Consider the following 23,833-nt stretch of genomic DNA (forward strand, 5'->3'; position numbering starts at 1 on the left):
TGAAAACGCTGAGAGTCAGAAAGACCAGGGCGGGTGTCTCCGCGTGTGTGTGTGTGTGTGTGTGTGGTTTTTTTTACCTTACCGCAGTGTCGGCACTTTTTTTTCCTTCCCCCTGCACTGCACCGCTCTGCGGATCGCCCCGGGCTGCTGTCGGCGCATGCGCATTGCGATGAGATAACCAGCCGGTCGCGGGACTTCCCTCTTCCATCCATCCTCCCTTTTTTATTTCTTTTTATATCATTAATTTCGAATAAGCTAACAGGCTGCGATCTCATCTGCAGGACCTATGGTTTCCGATTTGTCTCAGATCTAGTAGATCTAATAGCGCAGATCCCAGTGATCCCTTTGAATAGCTCTCCAATTGCCGGCACTTCATTCCCTTTTAGTGTGCGTGTGCGCGCCCGTGTGTGTGTGTGTGTGCGCGCCTGTGTGTGTGTGTGTGTGCGCGCGTGTGTGTATACATGCGTCTGTGTGTGTGAGCGTCAGGCTTTAGTTGAGTGACCGCACCGTTGTTGCACCAGCAAAAACCCAGCAAAGAAAATGGCAAAGGATGGAAGCAAAAGCGGATGGAAGGAGTTCATCTGGAACCCCAGGACCCGCGAATTCTGCGGCAGGACCGCCAGCAGCTGGGGTAAGAACCGCATTGCCTCCTTGTCTCCATCCATCCACCTCTTTCACACCTTAAGAAGATTCTCCTGCACAATTGCTTCATCTTTCTAAATCACAGTATTTGATTTTTTTTTTTTTTTTTGCACTGGATGCTGCATTACCTTCACAGTTGTTTCATTCATATTCATTTTTCATCCAAGCACTCATTCATAATTACCCAAACAACCTTTTTTTTTTTTTATGTTCCCTGTAATAATTAAGTCAGATTGTGGCTGCAGAGATCTAAAGAGGATTGGATTAGCTCCAGATTACTGCAGTCTGGGTTTTACATGGCACATCATCATGGTGCTGAATTAAATGGCACTGGAATCTCTTATCACCACAGGGGGGGCTGTAAATGAGGGGAGTGGGGGGGCAGGTGGAGCACTAAGGCTGATTCCGAGTCGACCGGCAACCCTGGGCGACCCTCATAGAACAAAAAGTGTAGAAGGTTTCTGCTGGCACTCTGAAACCCGAGGGTGTATGATGATCAATGGTGTTAATGCAAAAAAAATAAAAAAATCATGTGCGATTTTGGTGTCAATTTTGAGAATACGTGGTTTGATTTTTCTTAACTAGATATTACTTGTATGCATCAACAATTCAACCAGAGATACAAGCTAAATATCCGACCTTTTTTTGGAAGAAGCTCCAAATTCTGAATTGCGTCCTCCGGTTTAAGCACTAACACAAAGGCAGGCCAAATCCCTGGGGGTCTCACTAGCACTCGGTGTTCTCGGGTCCACCTGGGAATATCTCATCACTGTAGGTGTTTATTCAACACTGGGGATTCTGCTGTTTACCTTGAACAATGGGGGAGGATCTCTAGATCAACCAAGGCATTAGATCTACCATTAATATCAGTAGAGGAACCTGTGATGAGAGATCCGGGGCCACTGCGTTGGACGTGTTTCTGCTCTGTATAGGAGAAAAAGAGTGTGGATTTGAGGACTGGCTTGATCATTTAATTCAAGCTTCCCTTCTATAAAAAATAGATTAGGCTCTGAGCTTTTTTCTTTTTTTTTCGAGAGAGAGAGAGAATCTTCTGCCTTTATGAGCGTGTATAGGAGGTAATCCGGCTCTAATAGGCCCTTTTGCTCAGCAGGGTACTTTGAACTATTATTCCAGACAGCAGAAGGGGCATAAATGAATTATTATAAATGGATTAATTATAGATCTATTAGGAGATCTTGTTGCACGAGAGCGTGTCCAATTACGGTAAATTGGCGCAAATGGATTTGTGTAGTTGGATTTTTTTTTGTACTATAATTTGGGATGATGACTGATAATGCTAGCCTTTATTTATTTATTCCATTATTATTCATTACTATTATTTCCCTTGTACTAGAGCCATCAAACGAACACCAGCGCTAGGTAAAGCTTGAGTATTGGGTTTGAAAGACAGACCGAGACAAAATGGTGGTCCTTCCGACTTTGTTCCTGCTCCTGCGTAAGCCTGTTCTCTTTAATGAGTCTGTTTCTAGCCTGGAATGCTGGTATTTTTGGCCTCATTAGTGTTTGTCCTCATTACTTGGGCTTAGAGCTAACCTGGGATCTGCCTCACAGGCTCGCTCAAGGAGACCATAGCACCAGCGTTTCAAGAGAACCTCGGTTGGTTCATTTCGCAGGCACTTGCCAGTCATCTCATGTAGGGGAAATGTCTGCTGACAGATTCAAACGAGTCTGCTGGGAAATGAGCAAAATGTCCACGAACATAATAGACGACTTAATCATCATGATCGATGGGATCCATGGTGTCATGAGAAACATTCTTCATTTTTTATAGGAATCTGGATACAAAAATATGTGAAAAAGCATTATTTTCCCCTAACTTTTTGTGTGTCTATTTAAGATCCCACAGTGGGAAAATGTCCAATATTTTATCATTTAATAAAGCAGTATGATTTTTCTCGATCTTGGCACGTCGAATGGATTCGAAACCGTGGAAAGCGACCTGACGGAAAGTGTGGAAAAACGTTTCAAAACGCCAATTGCATTTGGTTTCACAATGTTTTTCAGATCTTTTCGGATCAAAGTCGATGTAGCCTTACGCACTCTCGCTCTTGATCTGATATCGTTAGCATGACATCCAGCGAAAGATTGATTAGCAACCGGCTTAGCCAACTTACGCTGATATACGTACATATTAAAAGACCCACCCAGGCAACACTTCCTGCTTATAATATATATCCAAGTGTTGACTATGGACTTACGTTTGAATTTATTTTCTGTTCGTTTTATTTTCCGTCGCGGAATCGCTCCAGCCCTGACGAATTCTCACATCCGATCGGTCCGAATGTCTAAATGCAGTTTTTAAAACAAGTTTTTCCAACGTGTGAAAGGCTTCAGGACAGGATAGTTTCACGTTTCTGGTTTCATGGTAACACAACAAGCATTTTTTGTTAGTTTTTTTGTCTTATTTTGTCTTATCTTCTACTTGTTTATTATTTTACTATAACAGTATTCTTCCAGGTTTTTCTACAGTTTTTTGGTCTAAAGGTTGAGCCGATGTGACAATCCGTCCTGAGCAGAGGTCGAGTAAGACCATCATTCAAAAGCCCACCAGTGATGAGTTGAGAACCGATAGTCTCGGTTCATTAAACATATTGATCAGGTTCGGGGGAAAATTGAGAAAACGCCAGGGTTAAGTTATGGTTTTGTGTATCTTGGGAATGCAGCATATCACAACATTGGCTTTCAGAGTGTCCAGTAACACACATGAGAGCTGTTACAGGGCGCTACACACACACACACACACACACACACACACACACACAATCACTCCATCTGCTGCTTCAGACTGTTTAAGCATTCATTCAGCGTGTGTGTGTGTGTGTGTGTGTGTGTGTGTGTGCTAATAAAACACTGTGTAAAGCTACCTGCCTTTCTCACCGTCCCCAATGTCCTCTTTAATCACGACATTTTACTTCATCAAACGTTCCTTTGTCCACTCGCACAACGTATTTCCTCACATTTGAGTTGTACATTATACGTTCACACTGTATGCTCGCTTCACATCGGCCATCAAAAGCCAGACATCTTACCGCATGTATTCTGTTACTCGAAGATCAAAGAGGAACAGGTCACAGAATCTCCCCCCTCACCCCCAGCACCTCCCCCTACCCACGACCGGAACCGTGAACGACCCCTGGAGCAGCTGGAAGCTCACACGTACGACCCACATCTGATCTAATCAATCTGCTTTGAGGATCAGAAAGATCTGAAAGACGTCCGCGTGATTGTGTTTGCTTTAATTCAATTAATCATGTGCAGCTCGGATCTTTGTCCTCCTCTTTCGGCAGAGCCGTCTGATTAGAGCGATAACAGAGTGCAGAAGGCATTCATCAAGGAGAGGTAGACAGATAGATAGAGAGAGGGAGGGGGAGAGAAAAAAGAGAGATGGAGAGAAGAGGTGTCATCTGTTACACTGCAGTGACACATTAGTGCTTATAAGCAGACGAAGATGAGCTTATCAGAAACGCAGGGCTATTTCGGGTCTGAGCTGCAGAGATGCTTTTCCTAAGACTGTGTGTGTGGGTGTGTGTTTATACAAAGAAAGCTGACCTACACAGTGTCATACACACAATCACACACCCAAGGCTTATAACAAGGGAGATGGGAGGTGTTAGGAGGATCTAGTTAGTGGTTAAGGCTTTGGATTTTTGGATACGAAGGTCGTGAGTTTAAATCCCAGTCACACCAAGCTGCCACTTTTGGGCCCCTGAGCAAGGCCCTTAATAAATGCAAGGCACTTTCATAAGGGCATCTGCCAAATGCTGTGAATGTAGTAATGTTTAAAAGTTTTTTTTATATTATATTATATAAAATCTATAATATTTTTTATATATATAGTTTTATAAAGTTTATTTTATAAAATCTAATTTAAAAATAAACTGATATATATAATGTTTAAATATATAATTACATATGTGTAATTATATATGCAAAAATTATATATATAAAAATAGAAAAGTTTTATATATAATGTTTTAATACATAATTACATATAAACATGTAATTATATATGAAAAAATATATATACAATTTAATTTTTAAATTGGATTTTATAAAATAAACTTTATGATACTATATCTAAAAAATAAATAAAGATAAATAAAGATGTACATAAGTAACATGAATAGAGTTCTGAATAGTTCTAGTTCTCACACACTGTACAACATTTATCAAGAGTCCCAACATCTAATGTCTTTATTTATAATGACTTTTCATGCAACTGAGAAAACCAGACGGTATAAACTTGTCTTGTTTTGGGATTTATCTGGAAATTGGTACTTATGTTTAAAAAAAAAAAAAAAACAGGTTAAAATGTATATTCTTTCCTGTTTCCCCGAATTTAAGGGTCATTTTGCCGTTTTGATCAATTAATAACCAGATTGTTGTCCAAATAGACGCCATGTTTTTTCTTACGGCCTTATTTTTTCTGTTGCTGTTCTTACAGTAACACTGAAACACCTCAGGAGGGTGTAACCTGAGCTGAAAGCCCAGACTCCTGCCATCCTCATGCTATTGAACAATTAGTGTGTGTGTGAGTGTGTGTGTGTCTAAAAGAGAGTGAGAGCAGAAATATGATATCTTACACACACACACAGAAAGAGAGAGAGAGAGAGGTCTGTTCTGAATCGTTGTGTGTCCCTGGGTGATGTAGTCCCCTTGTGACTCAGATGTCCTGACACACTGCATTGTGTCGAAGTCCCACGAGTGCGGCGTCCGCGTTTTTGCTTCTGTTAGGTTCGCCCAAATTGATGTTTTGATTGAACTCGATACTGTATAATAATAATGAAACGATCATTCATTATCGGAATTAAGTTCAAAGACTTTTGAGGAAAACTTGATTCTTTTCCAAACTGTTACCATGAAGTTGAAGAATTGTATAGAATGTCTTCGGAATCCCAAAACTTGTTCCAGCATGGCGAAGTTCCTGTGCACAAAGCCAGCTCCATGAAGATATGCTATACATGTGTTAGAGTCAAAGATCTTAAATGGTGTCCTACAGAGCTCTGACCTCCACCCTATTGAACACTTTTGCATTGAATTTGAATGTTGACTGCACCCCAGACCTCCTTACTAACACCCATGTGGCTGAATGAATCTCTACAAATCTTCACAATAAACACAGAACAGAACATCTTCCTAGAAGAGTGGAGGTTATAATTACAGTAAATGGGGGCAAATGTGGAATGGGATGTTCAATAGGCACATATCAATCTCATGGTGTCCTCAGACTTTTCCCAGATTCTGTCTGCAGTCTCCATAGAAAAAAACCTAACCTTAGCTAATCTCCTCACAATCTTTCATATTTAGCCGAAGTTAAATCAATGTATTTAATGCTCTCTTGTTGATAAGCAATTCAGTCGGGACGTGTTCGTGGTGGGTGGAGCGAACGCCATTCCTCTCGAGGTTTTCTTCCGGCCTGATGAGATTCCCTGATGGCATTTTTGCTGATTGTGAAATCAACTCAGACACCCGCCCTCCACCCCCCACCCCCCAAACTGCATTACACTGCTCAGCAAAGATGGAATAGATAAGCACATGTTTACAGAGGATTGATTTTTCCTTCCTATGAATTAATAACGAGCGTACATTTGAAGCGTGAGGGGAGTGCACTCGCCTTTACAGAATCCTAGTGCAGTTCGAACTGCTTTGAATTCACATCCAGTGTCAGAAAAACTGACTGCTTTTGCTGATGTAGAAAAAAAACTGCATTACTGCAATGCAGCACTCAGAATGGCTCCTTCTTGTGGAACTTTGTGATTCGTTTGGCTGGTCATGTTCCCGGAGAACCTCTTTCTTTTTCTTTTTCACACATCACTAACACTGTCTTTCCAAGGTCCTTCAAGGTTAAATATGTCTCTTTTTTTACTAAACACATTACCATAATTCAATATGATGATTATTAATAGCCTTTTGTGTAAGTTTTCATGAAGGTGCTGTTACTATAGTAACAACGATTCCCTAAAACGCACATTTACAGCTGCATTCCTGCCTGACCAATCAGGATGAACAATCCCTTACATACACACTACACATAATACCTGTATATGTGTGTTTTCATTTACAGGCCTGATCTTGTTGTTCTACCTGGCCTTCTACATCTTCCTGGCTGGGTTATTCAGTGTCACCATCTATGTTATGCTTTTGACCCTCGATGATAACAAACCCACCTACCAGGACCGGCTTGCTACACCAGGTAACACACAGTAATAAGAAGAAAAACCATCGCCAGGAGCACGATTTCATTTAGGATGCTCTGTGTGTACAAATTACAAATGCAAATGATACATCTGTTCCTTATAATACAACTAATAATAATAACAATAATCATAATAGTAGGGTCTTAATACCAGCCCATTTTTAGTGTTGTGATTCCTCTGACCACCAAAACGTCTGCTAGCAGCAATGCCCGCTTAACTTTGTTTGACGAAGGAATGTCAACAATGCTTTAAACGACAGTCTGCGAAATTAGTCGGAGCCTGTCTTTGAACTAAAATCTCAGCAATTTCAGGGAACATCTCGAATGTGGTCTAAAACGAACAATCCAATAGCTAGATCCATTAGCTTGTCCACTGAAAGCACAAAAGCTATTTTACTTTTTACTTTACTTTTGTTAAAAACAGTGGCTATGTAATAGCAGTAACAATGTGTCACGAGCTAGTTAGCTAGTTAGCTGGTTAACCTCGATATTGTTTGGAATAGCTGAGTATATTGTAAAGCTAGAATTTGAGATACAGCAATGATATTAAAAGGAAATATCTCTCCATCCTCACTCACTTTCTCTGTTTATGTGTAGGCATGATGATCAGGCCTACAGGTACAGATCTGGAGATCATCTACAAAAAGGAGGACACAGAGAGCTGGGAATCACACGTGCAGGCACTGAACAACTTCCTCTCCAGTAAGTCTGTGGCGTACTGTGGCGTAATGATCTTGTTCGTTCACCAGGGAATGAAAAGTCGGTGTAGCCATTGTGCCAACAATCTTGCTGTGCAATTTAAAATACAAACATGCCAGCATTTATACCTGTCAGCCAACGTTGTCTTGAAATCCATTGTCTCAATTATGGAATCACTAGTGATCATTTGAAACAATCATAATGATGGTACTTTATTAATTTTAAAGGGAGAGACAACATAGACATGTACAACGAATCATATGCCAGTGTCAATTCATTATATTCTATACACTTTACATGATACTCTAAAGAGCACCACATTTGGGAAAGACATACTGGAGAACATTCCGGAAACATGGTTTAGACTCCATACTTATAATTATAGTTCAGGCTAAATGGAAAATTTGATTTCTTTAGGGTCCAAGCTGAGCGATCCAATTCATCCACTGTCAGTTCAGACAACACTACTGCCATATAGCAAAGGTCAAGCAGGAAGTGGATGCAAGTGGAGAATTAAAATTGTGCAAACAGAGAAAAGACAAAACAGAAGAATAAAAGACAAGGGAAACCTAACCTTAGAAAAAGAACAACTTTGGAGAGAACACCATAAAACAATGAGAACTGTAAAAGGCTTGTATACATGTGCTAATGAACATGCTTCAGGTGCAGAGATCATGTGACATGTCGTGTGAGGGTGCAGTGGCTAATAAGAAGCTTAAATCCTGACTACAAAATGGCTGATTTCTAAACAGTGTAGGATAAATAGGGAACAAATTCTGTAAAAAGTTATGATTCCTTTCAAGTGACCAAAAATATTATGATGTGGAACAAATCAAAATGGCTGCCACCAATGCCGGGTTGTTTGCAAGGCTTCAATGTGACACGTGTCCCTTTATTTTTGTCTCAACTTTCCTTTCTCAGTGTCACACTCTTAATGAATAAAGATGATGAATATTGTCTGTTGTTTGGCCAAATTTCCTTGCACATTTTTTATGCTCATATTTTTCAATTTATTGTGAAAAACCAAACTCAGACATTGTAATGTGGCATATGAAAATTAGAATATGTCCCATCAAACGGGATTTAAATGGGTGTGGACAAATTTAGGACTAGATAAAAATGTTTAGGAAGTACCATGCTAAATATATACCTAAAGCAACACAAGCTGCATAGGCTGACTAGCTCATTTGTTTAGCTAATGTTTGTGATGAATAAATGGTTGGTTTTTGTATTGCACTTTGAAATGGTAGGTTAGTTTAATACTATAAATACTATTCAAACACACGTCTGATAGTTTATTTCTGTCAGCGAGCTATTTTACAAACAGTTAGCCACATTAGTTAGTCACTAATAACAGTAACAGCTAATGATGACAGAAGAAGGAAAAAATCCCTTAGCATGCACACAAATAGAAAAGGAGATCGGATTTGGATATGAGGGCAGTTTTTAAAAATAGATCTTATATATTTTGATAGTTTCCTTTAATACTATACTCAGATGTAACTGCTCACCTTTTGGCCACTAACTCCTCTGATCCTATACTTCTGCAGCCTACAATGACTCGGTGCAGGAGCAGACCAACGTGGAATGTACACCAGACAATTACTTCTTTCAAGAGGACAGTGATAGCGTGAAGAACATCCCTAAGCGCTCGTGCCAGTTCAAGCGCTCAATGCTGGCCGACTGCTCGGGCACGCCTGACCGTTTTTACGGCTACCAGGAAGGCACGCCATGCATCATCATCAAGCTCAACAGGGTAGGAAAAACAAAACTGTGCAGAAAATCACTACATACATACAAACCTATTAGGGGGAGTAACTAATTTGGGACTTTGGATGATATGCAAATATGTAACAATATTTGTTTATAAGTTTGCACACCCCATTACCATTAGACCCATATGTGGTTCCTTCCCAAAGAGTGTCCCGTAGGTAAGATATAATTATTCTCTGCATGGTCTAGTAATGATACACATGGAAAGCGACCTGCTTACCATCCATTATTCACCAGCGCTGGTTTAGTTTCCTAATGTGACTCACCTTCACTTTTGGTTGACACTCTCTCTCTCTCTCTCTCTCTCTCTCTCTCTCAGGTGATCGGCATGCTGCCAGGGAAGGATGGCCTGGCTCCGGCTGTTAGTTGCGGTCCCAAGGTAATCCAACTCACTCTTTTGTCCACTTTTTTCTTCCTAGGTATCTTTTAGTTTCTTTCAGCAATCAGGATCTATTTCCTATTAAACTTTCATACACCCTGTTCACACACAAGACTGTGTGTTAGCTGAACGTAGCATGGTATCAGAGAATGAAGCATTGTCCGATTATATTGCACATTTGAAGAATCTGTAGACTTCAATTGAATATGCAGTGTATATACAGTATCTACATATATATATATATATATATATATATATATATATATATATATATATATATATATATATATATATATATATATTTGTGTGTGTGTGTTTGTAATTCAAACCCGGCTAGACCCAACTATAGTGAATGTGATGGATGGTTTGAGGACAGCACGCTGTACAGGGTTAGGGCTGATTGTAATCGGGTTTAGTTTCACTACTGGAAACGGCACACCACATACATTAGGTCCAAAGGTATTGAGTTATGTTTTGAGTCTCGGAGTCTGGGTTTAAAACTCCTTCCTTGGTTGGAAACTACATTTCCGGCTCTACGGATAATCCACCCGTTGGTGTATTGGTTTTTAAAAATGGCAGGAAGATAAAAGCATGTTATTGGTATTCTACTATTTATTATCATTTACAGTACATATTTTCACCCTTGCTGTTGTAAAGAATTACTAATCCCGAAGTTGATTATTTCCTGATAAATGAATGTCCCAAAGCTTTTTATTCCTTTCATGTTTTAAAAATTTACATCATTTTTTCTTTTTTTCTTTTTTATGTTGCGTCGGAAATAAATGCTCCCTCTCACTAGCTTCTTTATTCTCCGTCTACTGAAGGATAACATGATAACACAAATTCAAATTCTTCTCAGACTATTTAACAAAAGGCTTCATATCAGCATATGAAATCATGCAATGTGTATTTGCTTTTGGGAATACATTTGCTATATTAAATCTTAAGTCAAATGGAAATGTTTCTATTTCTGTTTAGACAAAAGTAGTGGGACACCTGACTTTTTTATCCTCAAACTGTTCATACAAAGTTTTAGGCTCACGATTGTATAGGACATTCTTAGACGTGTTAGCATGAGATTTTCCCTTCACCTGTAGTAGGAGACCCATAACTGCTCCAGAATGACATTGACTCTGTGCACAAAGCCAGCTTTATGAAGATATGGTTGAAGATGATCTTGAGTGAAGATCTTGAGTAGCCTGCTTTAGATCTTTGATCTCTGAGGTAATTATAGCAACAATTTTGGACTAAATGTGGAATAGAATGTCCAAAAAAAAATCATTTGCAAATCATATGGTCAGGTGTCCACAAACATTGAACCATTTAGTTTATTTGTATACATCTGATATGAGTTTGGTCAGCCTGGAAGTTTTTACTTTTTGAGTTGTAAATTAGTGCCAACTGTTTTTTTGTTGTTGTTGTTTGTGCCCCATTTCTATCCACTTGCATTTTTTCTAATCTGTTGACTATGATTATTACTTGTCTCCCTTTTTACTTATCACTTCAATTGCTTGTACATTTTTTCCTTCTTTTCCTTTTTAAGAAATACAAAATCGACCTAGATGAATGGGTAAGAATAAAAGAAATCAAGACAACAGTAGTATAAAAAAAAATCAAAAAGATGTAGAATTAGACATCATTTAGTAGCTCTTATTTTTGTAGCAATAGAATTAGCACTGAGACGTTAAATACTTTGTAAAACAAATTGTAGCTCTGATTGATAGCAATGGCTACTCCAGAAAAAGTGAATGATAGCTAAATGAATGAACAGGCAGTTCTTGTCTTTCTTCTGTTCTCTTTTTTCTGGATTGAAAATGCATAGCTTGATCGCCGGTCCTTTCCTAGCAACTCTCTATTGTTCTCTTTTCTGTCCGTCTCTGAACCTCTTGCTCTAGGGAGACGACTCGGACAAGATCGGCGAAGTGGCTTACTTTCCGCCCAATGGCACCTTCAACCTCATGTACTTCCCGTATTACGGCAAGAAAGCACAGGTACGTATAGAATTTTTTTTACTCACAGCAGTTTGCCGGTGTTTGTAATTTTCAATTATAAACAGCAGCAGGTTGTGATCGCCAACTATATCTATCTGTGTATAGCTATCTTGAATGTTGATTGTGCTGATACAAGAGACTCCTGCCATAAATGTTCGTTATAAGAGGTGGTATCAAAGAGTTTTGAGACTGTTTACCAGTGAACAAAGTACACAATGCATGTAGTCGAGTAAAAGTAGAGATACAGTAGGTAAAATACGACTAGAGTAAAAGTGTCCCTTTAAACTTCCACTTGAGTAAAAGTACAAAAGTATTTGCCTTCAAATGTACTTAAGTATCCAAAGTAAGAGTAGGCTGTCAAGTGGCGCAACACACAGCCCTTACTGGCCGTGTACAATGTGTGGGATAGAGGGTATTCTTTTTTTCTGCTTTCAATCACAGTAGCTAGTCGTGGGTGTCTGGAAATTGACGTATGCAGAAGAGGGTAGATAGCACTTTCCTGCATGTGTGTTGCATTTTCTTTACCCCTTAGAGGATTTACCTTCTTGTCTCTCATATGATATTATCATCCAGTAACAGTCGCTCCTTTCCACCACAGGTGAACTACTCTCAACCCCTGGTAGCCGTCAAGTTCCTGAACATCACACTGAACACCGACGTGAACGTGGAGTGCAAGATCAGCGGCATGCGCATCCAGGCCAACAACGAGCGCGACAAGTTCGCCGGCCGCGTCTCGTTCAAGCTGAGAATCAACTCAAACAAATAATACCAAGGGAGTCCGTCCTGTCCTTCTACGCTCGCGTGTATACACATATACATCTGCTTCATACACCACGGAAAAAAAACACCACCACACGGCGAACTACGCAAACGTGTCGATCGAGCGAAGTCATCCGAAAAAAAAAAAGAAACTCGTGTCCGTGTGTGTGTGTATACACTGAGTGTTTCCAAGTATTACCAGTTTTATCTGAACATGAGAAATCTATTTATACTGCATGACTATAATGTAAAAGAAACATTTGCGACGGAGAGGCGGCAACTTCGCCGTCACGTGACTCGACACGGGGCCGACATCAAAATTGTGCAATATGAAGAGGAAGGGGGTGTTTAAAAAAAAATATTACGTGTAGTTTTCTCGCTAAAACTGTTTTATGCATGGCAGGTGTGTGTGCGCGCGCGTGTGTGTGTGTGTGTGTGAATTTTATCCTACGCTTACACACTGATAATACGTATATTTTCTACACTATAACTTGTACAAGAGTGTATCACCCTGAAATCCCTCAAATATCAATCAACACGGTGCTTTGGTACACATATATTAACATATATACATATATATATATATATATATATATGCTAATTTGACTTCATGTACACCAGCGGTGGAAAATACTCGTCTCTGATTGGCCGGCAGGTGCAAAACGCCACCCCTAAGCGTCTCGATCCCGTAAAAATTCACCTTTGGTCTGTTCATGTTGTGTTAAAATATACAACATTAAGGTAACAAAAAAACGACAACGAATACGTCACTACTTTTTGCCGACAAAAGAAAAAGCCATATAACCCGGTGGAAACTCTAACCGATGCTAACACTGCTGACGTCACGCACACGTTCTCCATCCGGCTCGCCTCATTTCCACGAGGTGCAGCCTTTTCTGCTTATTTCTATACATGATAAATGTATAAATAAGTCCTATATTATAGTTTTGCATGTATAATGGTGTATTTGGCGTACTTTCTGTTGTTTGTATTGATTTGCACTTGATCTAGTTTCGGTTGGTTAATATGTGTATGTGTGTGTATGGATGTTTTTGGTGTGTGTGCAATGTGCATATATAGTTATATATGCCACTAAGGGTGTGTGTGGGGGGGTGTGTGTAAGTTTTTCTTTCTTTTATCCTCATTTTCTATTATATATTTTCAGGACCGAGTGATAGAAATTGTAGAAAAGTACACAAGTGGAGTGGTTAAGGTTCTGCACAAAAACAACAAAAATAGAACAGCTTTGCTCGTCGCTTTATTTTTTCTTTCAGTACTTTTCAGTACTCTGACCTGGGCCGAGACAAACCCTTTTCGCTTTTGTCCCATTTCCTTTCTGCTCTTTGATGAACATAGTGTCCTCTAGCAGAGCAGATATTTGTGCCCTCCCTCTACCTGCCAAATCTCTTAATCTGATTGGATAATCCGGGACAGGATGGGCACGGTCAACCCCCCACCACACACACACACACCAAAAAAATCATCCCTCCACCTCCTCCCAAAAACCTATTAGTCACTTCCCATCCCATCCCCATTTTTTATATCAAATTAGATTTTCATGCTGTATCTATGTTTCCTTTCTTCTTGTTGTGCAATCTGGCTTTCTTTATCTTTTTATCAATTTTTCTTTCTTCTTAGAACATATAAACATCGTTAGGGTATTCATTTGTGTGTGTGTGTGTGTGTGTGTGTGTGTGTGTGTGTGTGGGTGATGGATTATCAAAATGCTGCTCAGCACCTTTTTTTCCGTGTCTACCTTTACCCCACTTTACTCCACAACACACACACACACCCACCTTCCTCCTGTCATTCTGGTCATCACTTATTGCTGTATTTGTATGTGGATGCTGGAGGCAACTCCTGTGCTCTCTCTCTCTCTCTCTCTCTCTCTCTCTCTCTCTCTCTCTCTCTCTCTCTCTATCTCTTGATCTCTTATTCTCTTTCTACAACCCCCTCTTTCTCTTTATCTGTCTCTCTCTGATGAATATTGGATACTCCAGGAGCAGATAGCTGGCTGATCGCTTAGACTACAGGGGTCCAAGTCATAAATATTCCTGAGGCTCAGGTTTCGTTTATAGCATATCATTAACTGTCACAGCCATGTTCATGGAATATTATGAGGAATAAAGTGACATTTAAAATCCATATATATATATATATATATATCCAAGATTTTAAACCCAAAATAAAAAAAAAATACAAAGTCATATAAAAAACACTACCTCCTATAGGAGTTCTCGGGTTTCGCTCTGGACTGCATCCTTTTTTTTTCTTTTCAAAGTGACAAACTGAGTATTTCTCCCCAAAAGTCTATCTAAGTGTTAATTCAACAGTCATCGGAACAAATAAGTACAGAATGACGAAGGTTTTGCGTCGAAAACAAGGAAAAAAAGCAATATTATCCGCGGCGTATTATCTTTCGGATTGCCTTTTTTTTTTTTAGTTGGTCAGAGTGTAGCAATATGAAATGTAGTATATTATAGGCATTATAGATAGAAATATTTATATAAATATATATATATATATAATATATGTACATTTGAAAGTCAGATTATGACACAGTTTGATTGTGTGGCGATTTTTCTTTCTTTTTTTTTTCCCGAAAGTTACAGAAAAAAAAGAAGAAAAAAAAAGGAGTGTGTATTTTTACTCTTGTTGCTTTCTCATTTGAAACAAACAAAAAAAACAGAAGAATGTAATGCTATGGAATGTCGGAAAATTATAATTATAATAACAATAAATTGTTTTAAGCTTGAAATTATTATTAACCAAATAAAATGCGAACTCAAGAGCTACATGGAAATTCCTGTGCGGTGTATTTTGTGCAAAAAAAAGGAAAAAAAAAAAAGTTATAGAAGGATACAGCGTTGAGACCCAACATCTATCTAGCAACATACAATCACACACACACACACACACACACACACACACACACACACACACAGAAACTGACAATTCTTGCTGAGAATGTCAAAATTGTCAATCATGTTTTTCAGGTCATTAATCAGTCTCTCTCTCTCTCTCTCTTACTATACCTCTTCTCCTCCCTTTTTCATTCTAGAGAGTGAGAGAAGGAGTGATTATGGTGTATTAAGGGTATTTGGAAGTCTAAAATAGACCTATCATGAGCATATGACACACACACACACACACACACGTAGTTCTGCTCTATTGCTGGAGTAAACTGCGCCTCCTAGTGGAGAGGTTCAAGCTCTACAATCCCTAAGTGCAGTACTCCCACATCCAGCTTCACCACTGTACACAATGTACCAGAAGTCCTACAGAGCCTGTGAGATGGCACAGGTGAAAGCTTTGGGTTGTTTTATGGGATTTCTGGCCACAAATTGTACTTTTATGCTACTCTGCTCAAAGAACCTGAACAATACGTAAAATAGGATTTAAAGTTTGTTTGAGCCTTTTTTTGGTCTTTTATTTTATTCGATCCACTCCCAGCTCAGTCTGCTTGGAAAGAACAACATGGATGAAATTAGTAAGCAATCCTGTAAGAAAAAAAAAAAAAAAGCTTTGGTGCACTTAGCAACATTCACAATCAAACACCAAAATTTGCCATCAAACACCAATGTTCACCATCAGACACCACCATTCTGCATCAAACAACAATATTCTACATCACACACTGATATTCACAATCACTTACTGGCATTCACCATCAAACACCAAAATTTTCCATTAAAATTATCTTTATCACTCACCAATTTTCACTATGACACACACTGACATTCACTATTATAAACCAAATATTCACCATCAAACACCAATATTTACCATCACACACACCAATAATCACTATAACACACTAATATTCAAAATCACACCTCAACATTCACCATCATACACCAACATTCACCATCAAACACCAACATTCTCCATCAAACACACCAACATTCTCTATCAAACGCCAACATTCTCCATCAAACACACCAACATTCTCCATCAAACACCTACATTCTCCATCGAACACACCAACATTCTCCATCAAACACACCAACATTCTCCATCGAACACACCAACATTCTTCATCAAACGCCAACATTCTCCATCAAACACACCAACATTCTCCATTAAACACACCAACATTCTCCATCAAACACACCAACATTCTCCATCAAACGCCAACATTCTCCATCAAACACACCAACATTCTCCATCAAACACACCAACATTCTCCATCAAACACACCAACATTCTCCAAAAAAAGTGTAACGTGTAAGTAAAGTGTAACGTTCACTCTACCAATCATCTCCACACTTCATGCACCCACAATGGTTCAGCTGAACTATTGTTCTTACAGCTGCCATGTACCCCATGATCCCAAAAGTAATAACTCATGGCCTTAATATACTCTATGTTGACATCCAAAGATCTCACTCTTGAAAGAATTTAAACAAACCCCACTCATTTCTGTTTGTCAATATTTTTGCTTGCACTTAAATTTCTTACCTGTTTACTTTTTTAAGAAATGCATGTACTGATAAAAAATGTATGCAGTAAACCCAGTACGCTTGAATATCAATAAAGCATGACCTTGCCCTCCTGTTTTGCGATCACAGCCTGATCAAACAGCGGAGGTTTTTTATGGTCTTTGGTACACGTTCGTGTCTGGCACGACCAGATCAGCGATACCCGTTGATAGCGTTAACAGTACTGCTGACTGGGTAAATGTGTATTTGTACTGTCTGTGAAATCACTCAGTCCAGAGTCCAACTGGCATAAAAGTATCAGTGTGTTGTAAATAGAATCAATTCGATCGGTGAACTATTTTTTTAAACACACAACCACACTTGCTAAAAGCATGACATGAAAAATGTATCTGCATACTGACATATTGCACATGGCAGCATTTTCCATTTGAACTTCTGTTAACTGTCTTCATGGAATTGCTAGTCTGCTAGTCTGGCATAGCACCTAGCCAGGTAGCAAAGACTCCTGGCCCTGATTTAGCATGAAGGCGGCACAGCTGGCATACAGTTGGCACTGGCATACGGCATGTGAACCGAATGTGACCCGGTTATGGTGGAGATGAAACCGGCAAACAAGATATGGGCCAGTTGTTAAGTGTATTACTTGGCCCAGATATAAAATATAGAACTGTATGCCACATATGTGTGGCAGGTGTTATCCCAAAGTTAAAATGTAATTTCAGATAGTAAGCTGATAGTAAGTAAAACATTTTCATAACACACAGCTGTTTCCCCTAATAGTGTTAGCAACATGGGTTTATTGCTCTCTATCAACCAGGTTTCATCAAACAAATCATTTTAATTATGAATAATGGTCATTTTTGATGAAAGATTAAAGGTCATTTCATTATAAAACCCTTTATAATTTATATTAACATTAAACATATTTCATATTTTTTTTCTCAACCTTTTCATGCACAAGACAAGGCCAATTTTTACACATTTCTTCTCAATTAAAAAGACCTTTTATGGCAAAAAAGAAATAAATAAATGAATAATAATATATATAAAAAAAAAAGAGTTTGCAGTTTTTACCTCATTGTAGTGTCACACACTTAATCTTGTACCTTTGTCTTTTTGTTTTTTTCCAAAAAAAGTTTTCTTCAGCTGAAAGTGTGTAATCTTGCGAATCAGCTGCTCGGTTTGGTTAATGGTTTAAAATGATTTTACCAAGATTTAAAAAAAAATGTAGTCCAAAAAGAAAACTATGTCAGGAACCAGCGCTGTTGAAGAATTGTGTGGACACTAATACGTTCTTGAGGCTGCACATCACTAACCGTCGTGGACTCCTCAACTCTGGAGCAAAGCGTGTATAAGGGTGGGTATAAAATGACTAGATTAAGGTTTTGTTGGGGCTGACATGTGGAACCAACTTGTTTGGTCCTATATAAGACCAGAATCGGACTAGCTATAGTTGTACATTTGGCTGAGATATGACTATACAATGGGCCATATGTAGCCGGAGTTCTGGCAACCAGACCTTCTCCAGTCATGTACCCTAATTCATTAGTATATTTGTGCCAAGTGAAAGTGGCTTGTGTGGCCCATCACTGGGATCAAACCAATTTTGCTATGTGGGTAGCAATACCAAAAGGAAAACCAGGATGCTAGTAACACCCTAAGGGCACAGAGCATGCTAGAAGGCGTCAGCTTCTTATGCTGTTGCTGACATGTTTGGTAGCCTTATGGTGTTGCTAACATTCAGATTGTCCCTATGGTACAGTATTACTAGCCTGCTGAGTGTCCTTATGGTGCTGTTAGCATGCTAGTCATCCGTATGGTCTCGGTAGCATGCTATGTGCCCTTATTGCATGTTGCTAGCATGCTGTGACATTATGTCTTCATGGCATCATGTGGTATCACCAACAATGCATGTACATTCTGGACACCTGATCATGCCAGCATTATACCTCCGCTCCATGTCTTTATGGTAGTGCTAGCATATCATGTTCTTTCAAAGCCACTTGAGTCCTGTTGTACACATTTTGAATGGCTTTGACCGCTCGGTTTAACAATCCTGCTGCCTCTGCCTGCGTCCTCACGCACATCATTTTGTAGAAGAACTGTCTGTCAGGAATGGCCACGAACGCCAGCTCTGCCGCCTTCTTCACCCACCACGAGTGGTGTTGTGCCAGTGTGAGGCGGTAAGCCTCTCGGCAGAGCTCAGACGGACTGCGAGCCATTGTTTCCTTCTTTTCATCAGCCAGGTTGTGTAGAAAGAGCTGCACCCAGAGGAGAGCCCGATGGAGACGCAGTAAAGTCCTGCAACCAGATTCGGTGAACTGGCCAAAGTTCACCAAACCCTGCTCCATCTCTGACACGATCATGGACCGCACTGAAACATAAATGCCATGTGAGGCTGAGTCTTGTCCGTGCTGTTTCCTTTTCTCCTCCTCTCTTTTGGCAAGCTCGCGAATAATGGAAGTCTTGGACTCAATTTCTTGGGAGATTATACCCACCATTGGTCCCAAGGTGTCCATGAACCTAAAAATAAAGTCTAACAGTTAAAAAAAATAATAACAAAGAAAACTTCTTACAAGAATTATGCCTTGTACATACACCAACCAGGCATAACATTATGACATTATAACATGATGAGTGGTGAAGTAAATTACACTGATTATCTCTTCATCGTGGCACCTGTTAGTGGGGGATATATTTATTAGGCAGCAAGTGAACATTTTGTCCTCAAAGTTGAGTGGAAATATAAGCAAGCTGGCCAAATTCCAATGGCTAGACGACTGGGTCAGAACATCTCCAAAACTGCAGTTCTTGTGGGATGTTCCTGGTCTGCAGTGGTCAGTCTCTATCAAAAGTGGTCCAAGGAAGGAACAGTGGTGAACGGCCCAGGTTTATTTGCACGCTGTTAATGCTCAAAGAGTCAGGACTGTTTTGGCTGTTTTGATCTAAGGCCTATCTAAGAACTTTTAACTAACCAAAGAACATCGGAGGAACCTGAAAAACCCTAAAACAGAGCTTTTCTAGACAGGGTTTCAAGTATTACCTATACAGAAAGCTAATAACACCAAGGCAAATAATAAAGGGGATTCCACGTTGAAGCTCAGTAACAAACTAAAAAGTATTTAACTAGTCAAAGAATTTATGAAAAACTGGAATTCTAGAACAGAGAGTTTCTCCAGCGAGGCCTTTAATTACAACTAATTTAAGAAGCCAAGTAATCTTAACTAGCTAAAGAACCCCCAAGGAACCCTGTTGAACCCTATAACAGAAGCATATCAAGTAGAACTTCTTTAGAAAGTTAATTATTCAAAGAAACTCTGATAAACCCGAGGAACCTTCTTGAGGATGCTTTCTTTCTAACTTGTATTATGTACTTTCTTACTTGATGAGCTCATCCCAGCTGGCTAGATATGGCTTTAGCAAAACATCATTGGTAGAGACAGGTGCAGCCTGCAGATGCATCAGCAAATACGCCATCTGAAATTTCTGTCCTGGACACACTTTCAGTGGAGGTGGACTGTCTTGCGACGAGGCGTTACTCGCAGTCAAATCGACAGACTAAAAATGAAAGTGTAATACTTCAAAGAGCAAGTAATAAAGTAGCGAAAGTGACAGTTTTGCGATTCTTTTATAGAGATGAAGTTAATTCAATAGGACGAAACATTTTATTCACAACAATAGACATACCTCATCATCTTTAATGGAATCCTTTAGGCAATAGTCCCAGTGATGACCCCAACCACCATCTAAAAAAACAAAACAGAAGGTTTTATGATATTTGTGTGCTAAAAATCACGTTCTGGAAAAGATCCATTCCACATCTGTCATAAAAACAGAAACAGGTAATTTTTCCTAGTGGTAAAATATGGTCATGTACAGGTTTATCACAGGCAGCAGAGCGTTAATTATTTCCAAGGGCATTTGACAATGAGCTTTGTGAGGTTTTCCAGTCCTAAGCTTCTGTACAACTGTGTATAACAAATAACGGTTAATATGAATGAGATGTTCACGTGCTATTTTATAAGCTGCCAAACAATGAGGATTGATGCCATATTGATAAATAGTATCATGTTCTCATTTATAAATCATGTTAGTATTCCATTTTCAGACAGAAAGGTGCCTGGAATGATGTTAAAATATATAATTTCTAATTTCATTTTCGTTTAACAAACAATTCTTCTCTTCCTATCCCTCCCACTAACTCTGACTTCCTTGGTGATAATCCAATCGTTCATGGACCAGATTGGCTTCAGTTTGGGGCAGTGGTTATTCCTGGGTCCCGGATGCTTAGCAATGTTTTAAAACGTTTGGTTTTTCGTAATGTTTAAAATGATGTGGTAGACATTTAAAGAGACATTTAATTCTTGCATACTGCACCTTTAACGAAACAGAAGAGATTTGAATTAATCACAGACGAAACATTGCATCGTTGTAACGTGTAATTGTTTTTTTTTTTTTACGTGTACTTACAGAGCCATCGAGAGAACAGAAAGACAGCGATGAAGATGACAGCCAAGGTGGCCCTTCCTCTTACTCCCATACTGCCCTGCTAATTCTTTACCCCTTCCGTAACTTCCCCCTTTATATAGATATGTTCACAGGCTTCTCCATGTTTCCCCTATGAGCTCCAGATCTTCAGCTTTTTGGACCATAATACTGAGCATTTTGTCTTATTTTAGATCTTTTTACATTTTCCAAAGAAAAAAAGTAAAAAGTAGTCCTTTTTTTTGTATAAGCCTCCGAGGATCTTCTCTTCTTACTTCTCGTGACAGTATGTAGACTCCAAATGTTCTATGGACTTTCTCACTCGGTCATGTTTTTTTGCTCAGACTGTGGGTCCATAGATTAGTTATGTGTAACCAATTGCTACTTATAAGGCAGCGTCCTATAGCAACCCTCTGTAGCTCACGTGGACAAATAGTGCTATCCGGAATCACCTCAGGAAGAGCTCTTTTATTTGTCATGTCATTCCTTTACGAGATCTCAGTGACCCAAAATGCCAGTTTTTTTCCTTGTAACACTCTCGTGGATCAAAATATCCTTTGAAAATAAAGACAATTTATGGAAAATAGTGCCTTTCGAAGGACCTTGGAGTGTTGGAAAAGTACATTAGAAAGTAAAACATTCTCCATGATATCTCCATGTAATTTGCTTATACTGTAAAAAGATTAGGAACACCAAGAAGCTGGTGCCTAAAGATCTACTCTGATGTTTGGTTTGCAGGAAGTTTAAGAAAAAGCTCATTTCAAAGACTTCTCCTGGATATTTACATCAAATTCCTACTCTTGATACCACAGTGTTGTGGAATTATTAATTGGAATTGCCTCTATTTGGTAGGTGGGAGGAAACTGGAGCGGACACAACATCCAAATCTGCATCAAATAAACATTAAATGTGTGTTATTACGCTCTGTAAGTCCACTGGGCAAAGGGAAAAGAGGCAGCTGTTCGTCTGACATTTCCTTCGCCGCTCCATCCAAGTGTCATTAGACCTTACTGGAGCACTACATGAATTCCGAACATCTCCAGCTATAGCGCTCTATAAATACTAGTGGAAAACCGAGACACGCTATCGAACAGTAACCGGAAACTCCATGTCCGGCTTAACAGTACCGCTAGCACGAGTGGTTTCTATCTTCGTAAAAGACATGTCTCTGACTATTCCCTGCTAGTTAGAGACAGTCTTTTCTTTATCTAGTTCTACTTTCCTCTGTAGCATTGATTGGAAAATAGTGTTGATTTGGCAACTGACAACGTGGCGAGAAAGTTCAATAACACTTTCGCAATATTGAGTGTTCGAGAGTGACTCTGCAAATCGGGGAATGTCCTTTGAGACCCTTAACCCCTTTTTACACATGGCCATTGCAGTTTTTTATTTCATAAGCACTGCATTCTGGCATTTACTAGTTGCCCTTACACTTGAATATTTCATGATGGGGCTTAACTTGTTGCTACGTTTCTCAAATTTTCCAGTGTTGTTGTGGACGTTCCTCAATATTACATGTAAGCCTGCTCTTCAATAAATTATAATACCTACTGATTGATTTATGCTGGTAGACATAAGCACAGACATAACCACACACACAAAAACACAAGTACACACCTCCTGTGCCATTGACCCTGGCAGTCAAAGTGCTGGTTATTTATATCATCATGGGGTGAAATGGACAGCCAGCTTTCCACTGCCTCAGGTAAAAACGGTTTGATTCTTTGCACTCAAATCTGCACTATGAGAAACTTTTGGAAACTCTGCCACACTACAGTCAGTATGGCATTACCATGGCAGCATTATCACAAATCAATGCTGTATATGTGAATGGGATTTTTAACAATTCATCCCAAATCTATTGTAACTGTAATGGTCCTGTTACATTGCCGCTACTACGGTATTCAGGTATGTCCCAAGTGAGAGACAACGACTCATTGGTTACTCTTACGTTGGCCCCGATGAAGAGGGGCCAAACTAGGGGTTGACTTTAAGAGCAGTGCCAAGTGTGGGAGTGTAACCTGAGCCGCGCTCAACAACAGCTGAAGCAAAAGGAAGGGGCAAGGAGTTACTGGCAGACAAGTTTCTCTTGGTGTTTCTTTCTTACAAAGTCTCGCTGTGACACCAAAAGTGGCGATCAGAAGAGAGTGGCGATGGCGGCCCGGACTGTCTGGACTTGTTTGGTTGCCGTTGTGCTTGTGCATACAGTAGTTCTAGGTAGGTGTGGGGATTTGGGTGCAGCTTATATTTGTGTCAAAGTGTCCTGTCTTACTCTGTGTGTCTCTTTCTAGTAATTTTTTTTGCTACTCTCTAATACCTTTCTTTGTTCGTTCAAAAAGATTTAATGCCACTTACACTTATATCACATGCTGAACAGTTGTTGCACTTGCAGTTGTAAATCTCTGATGTGTTGGACAGAGTCTTAGTATATGATCTCTGCTTTAGA

At 39.4% G+C, this 23,833-nt stretch overlaps 3 protein-coding genes across 6 annotated transcripts in view; 2 read left to right on the plus strand and 1 right to left on the minus strand.

The window, feature by feature from the left end:
• atp1b2b (ATPase Na+/K+ transporting subunit beta 2b) overlaps positions 1-23,833 on the plus strand; it is a 26,794-nt gene continuing 2,961 nt past the window's right edge. Inside the window, exons 1-8 of one of the 3 annotated variants that reach the window (XR_006924376.1) lie at positions 2-631; positions 6,728-6,856; positions 7,457-7,561; positions 9,109-9,314; positions 9,651-9,710; positions 11,254-11,280; positions 11,606-11,701; positions 12,300-14,164. Coding sequence is in view for 2 of the 3 variants with exons in the window: in XM_046839250.1 (XP_046695206.1) it covers positions 541-631; positions 6,728-6,856; positions 7,457-7,561; positions 9,109-9,314; positions 9,651-9,710; positions 11,254-11,280; positions 11,606-11,701; positions 12,300-12,467 (882 nt within the window). In the remaining variant the exon portion in view is untranslated. Of the gene's footprint in view, positions 632-6,727; positions 6,857-7,456; positions 7,562-9,108; positions 9,315-9,650; positions 9,711-11,253; positions 11,281-11,605; positions 11,702-12,299; positions 14,384-23,833 lie in introns of those variants that run through there. The other 2 variants (XM_046839250.1, XM_046839251.1) reach the window with 2 other exon arrangements.
• Positions 17,784-21,715, minus strand: gltpd2b (glycolipid transfer protein domain containing 2b). The gene is made up of 4 exons (XM_046839252.1): positions 21,373-21,715; positions 20,590-20,648; positions 20,285-20,460; positions 17,784-19,425 (listed from the first exon to the last, which is right to left on the minus strand). Exons 1-4 carry the CDS (start codon positions 21,440-21,442, stop codon positions 18,867-18,869), a joined length of 864 nt encoding a protein of 287 aa, XP_046695208.1. The 5' UTR covers positions 21,443-21,715; the 3' UTR covers positions 17,784-18,866.
• The window catches only part of chrne (cholinergic receptor, nicotinic, epsilon), a 6,524-nt gene continuing 5,716 nt past the window's right edge, over positions 23,026-23,833 (plus strand). Inside the window, exon 1 of one of the 2 annotated variants that reach the window (XM_046839249.1) lies at positions 23,026-23,092. In XM_046839249.1, coding sequence (XP_046695205.1) covers positions 23,065-23,092 — 28 coding nt within the window. In that variant the 5' untranslated portion in view covers positions 23,026-23,064. Of the gene's footprint in view, positions 23,093-23,112; positions 23,605-23,833 lie in introns of those variants that run through there. The other variant, XM_046839248.1, reaches the window with a different exon arrangement.

This window comes from Silurus meridionalis, chromosome 25 (assembly GCF_014805685.1).
Source record: "Silurus meridionalis isolate SWU-2019-XX chromosome 25, ASM1480568v1, whole genome shotgun sequence".
Classification (NCBI taxonomy): Eukaryota; Metazoa; Chordata; class Actinopteri; order Siluriformes; family Siluridae; genus Silurus; species Silurus meridionalis.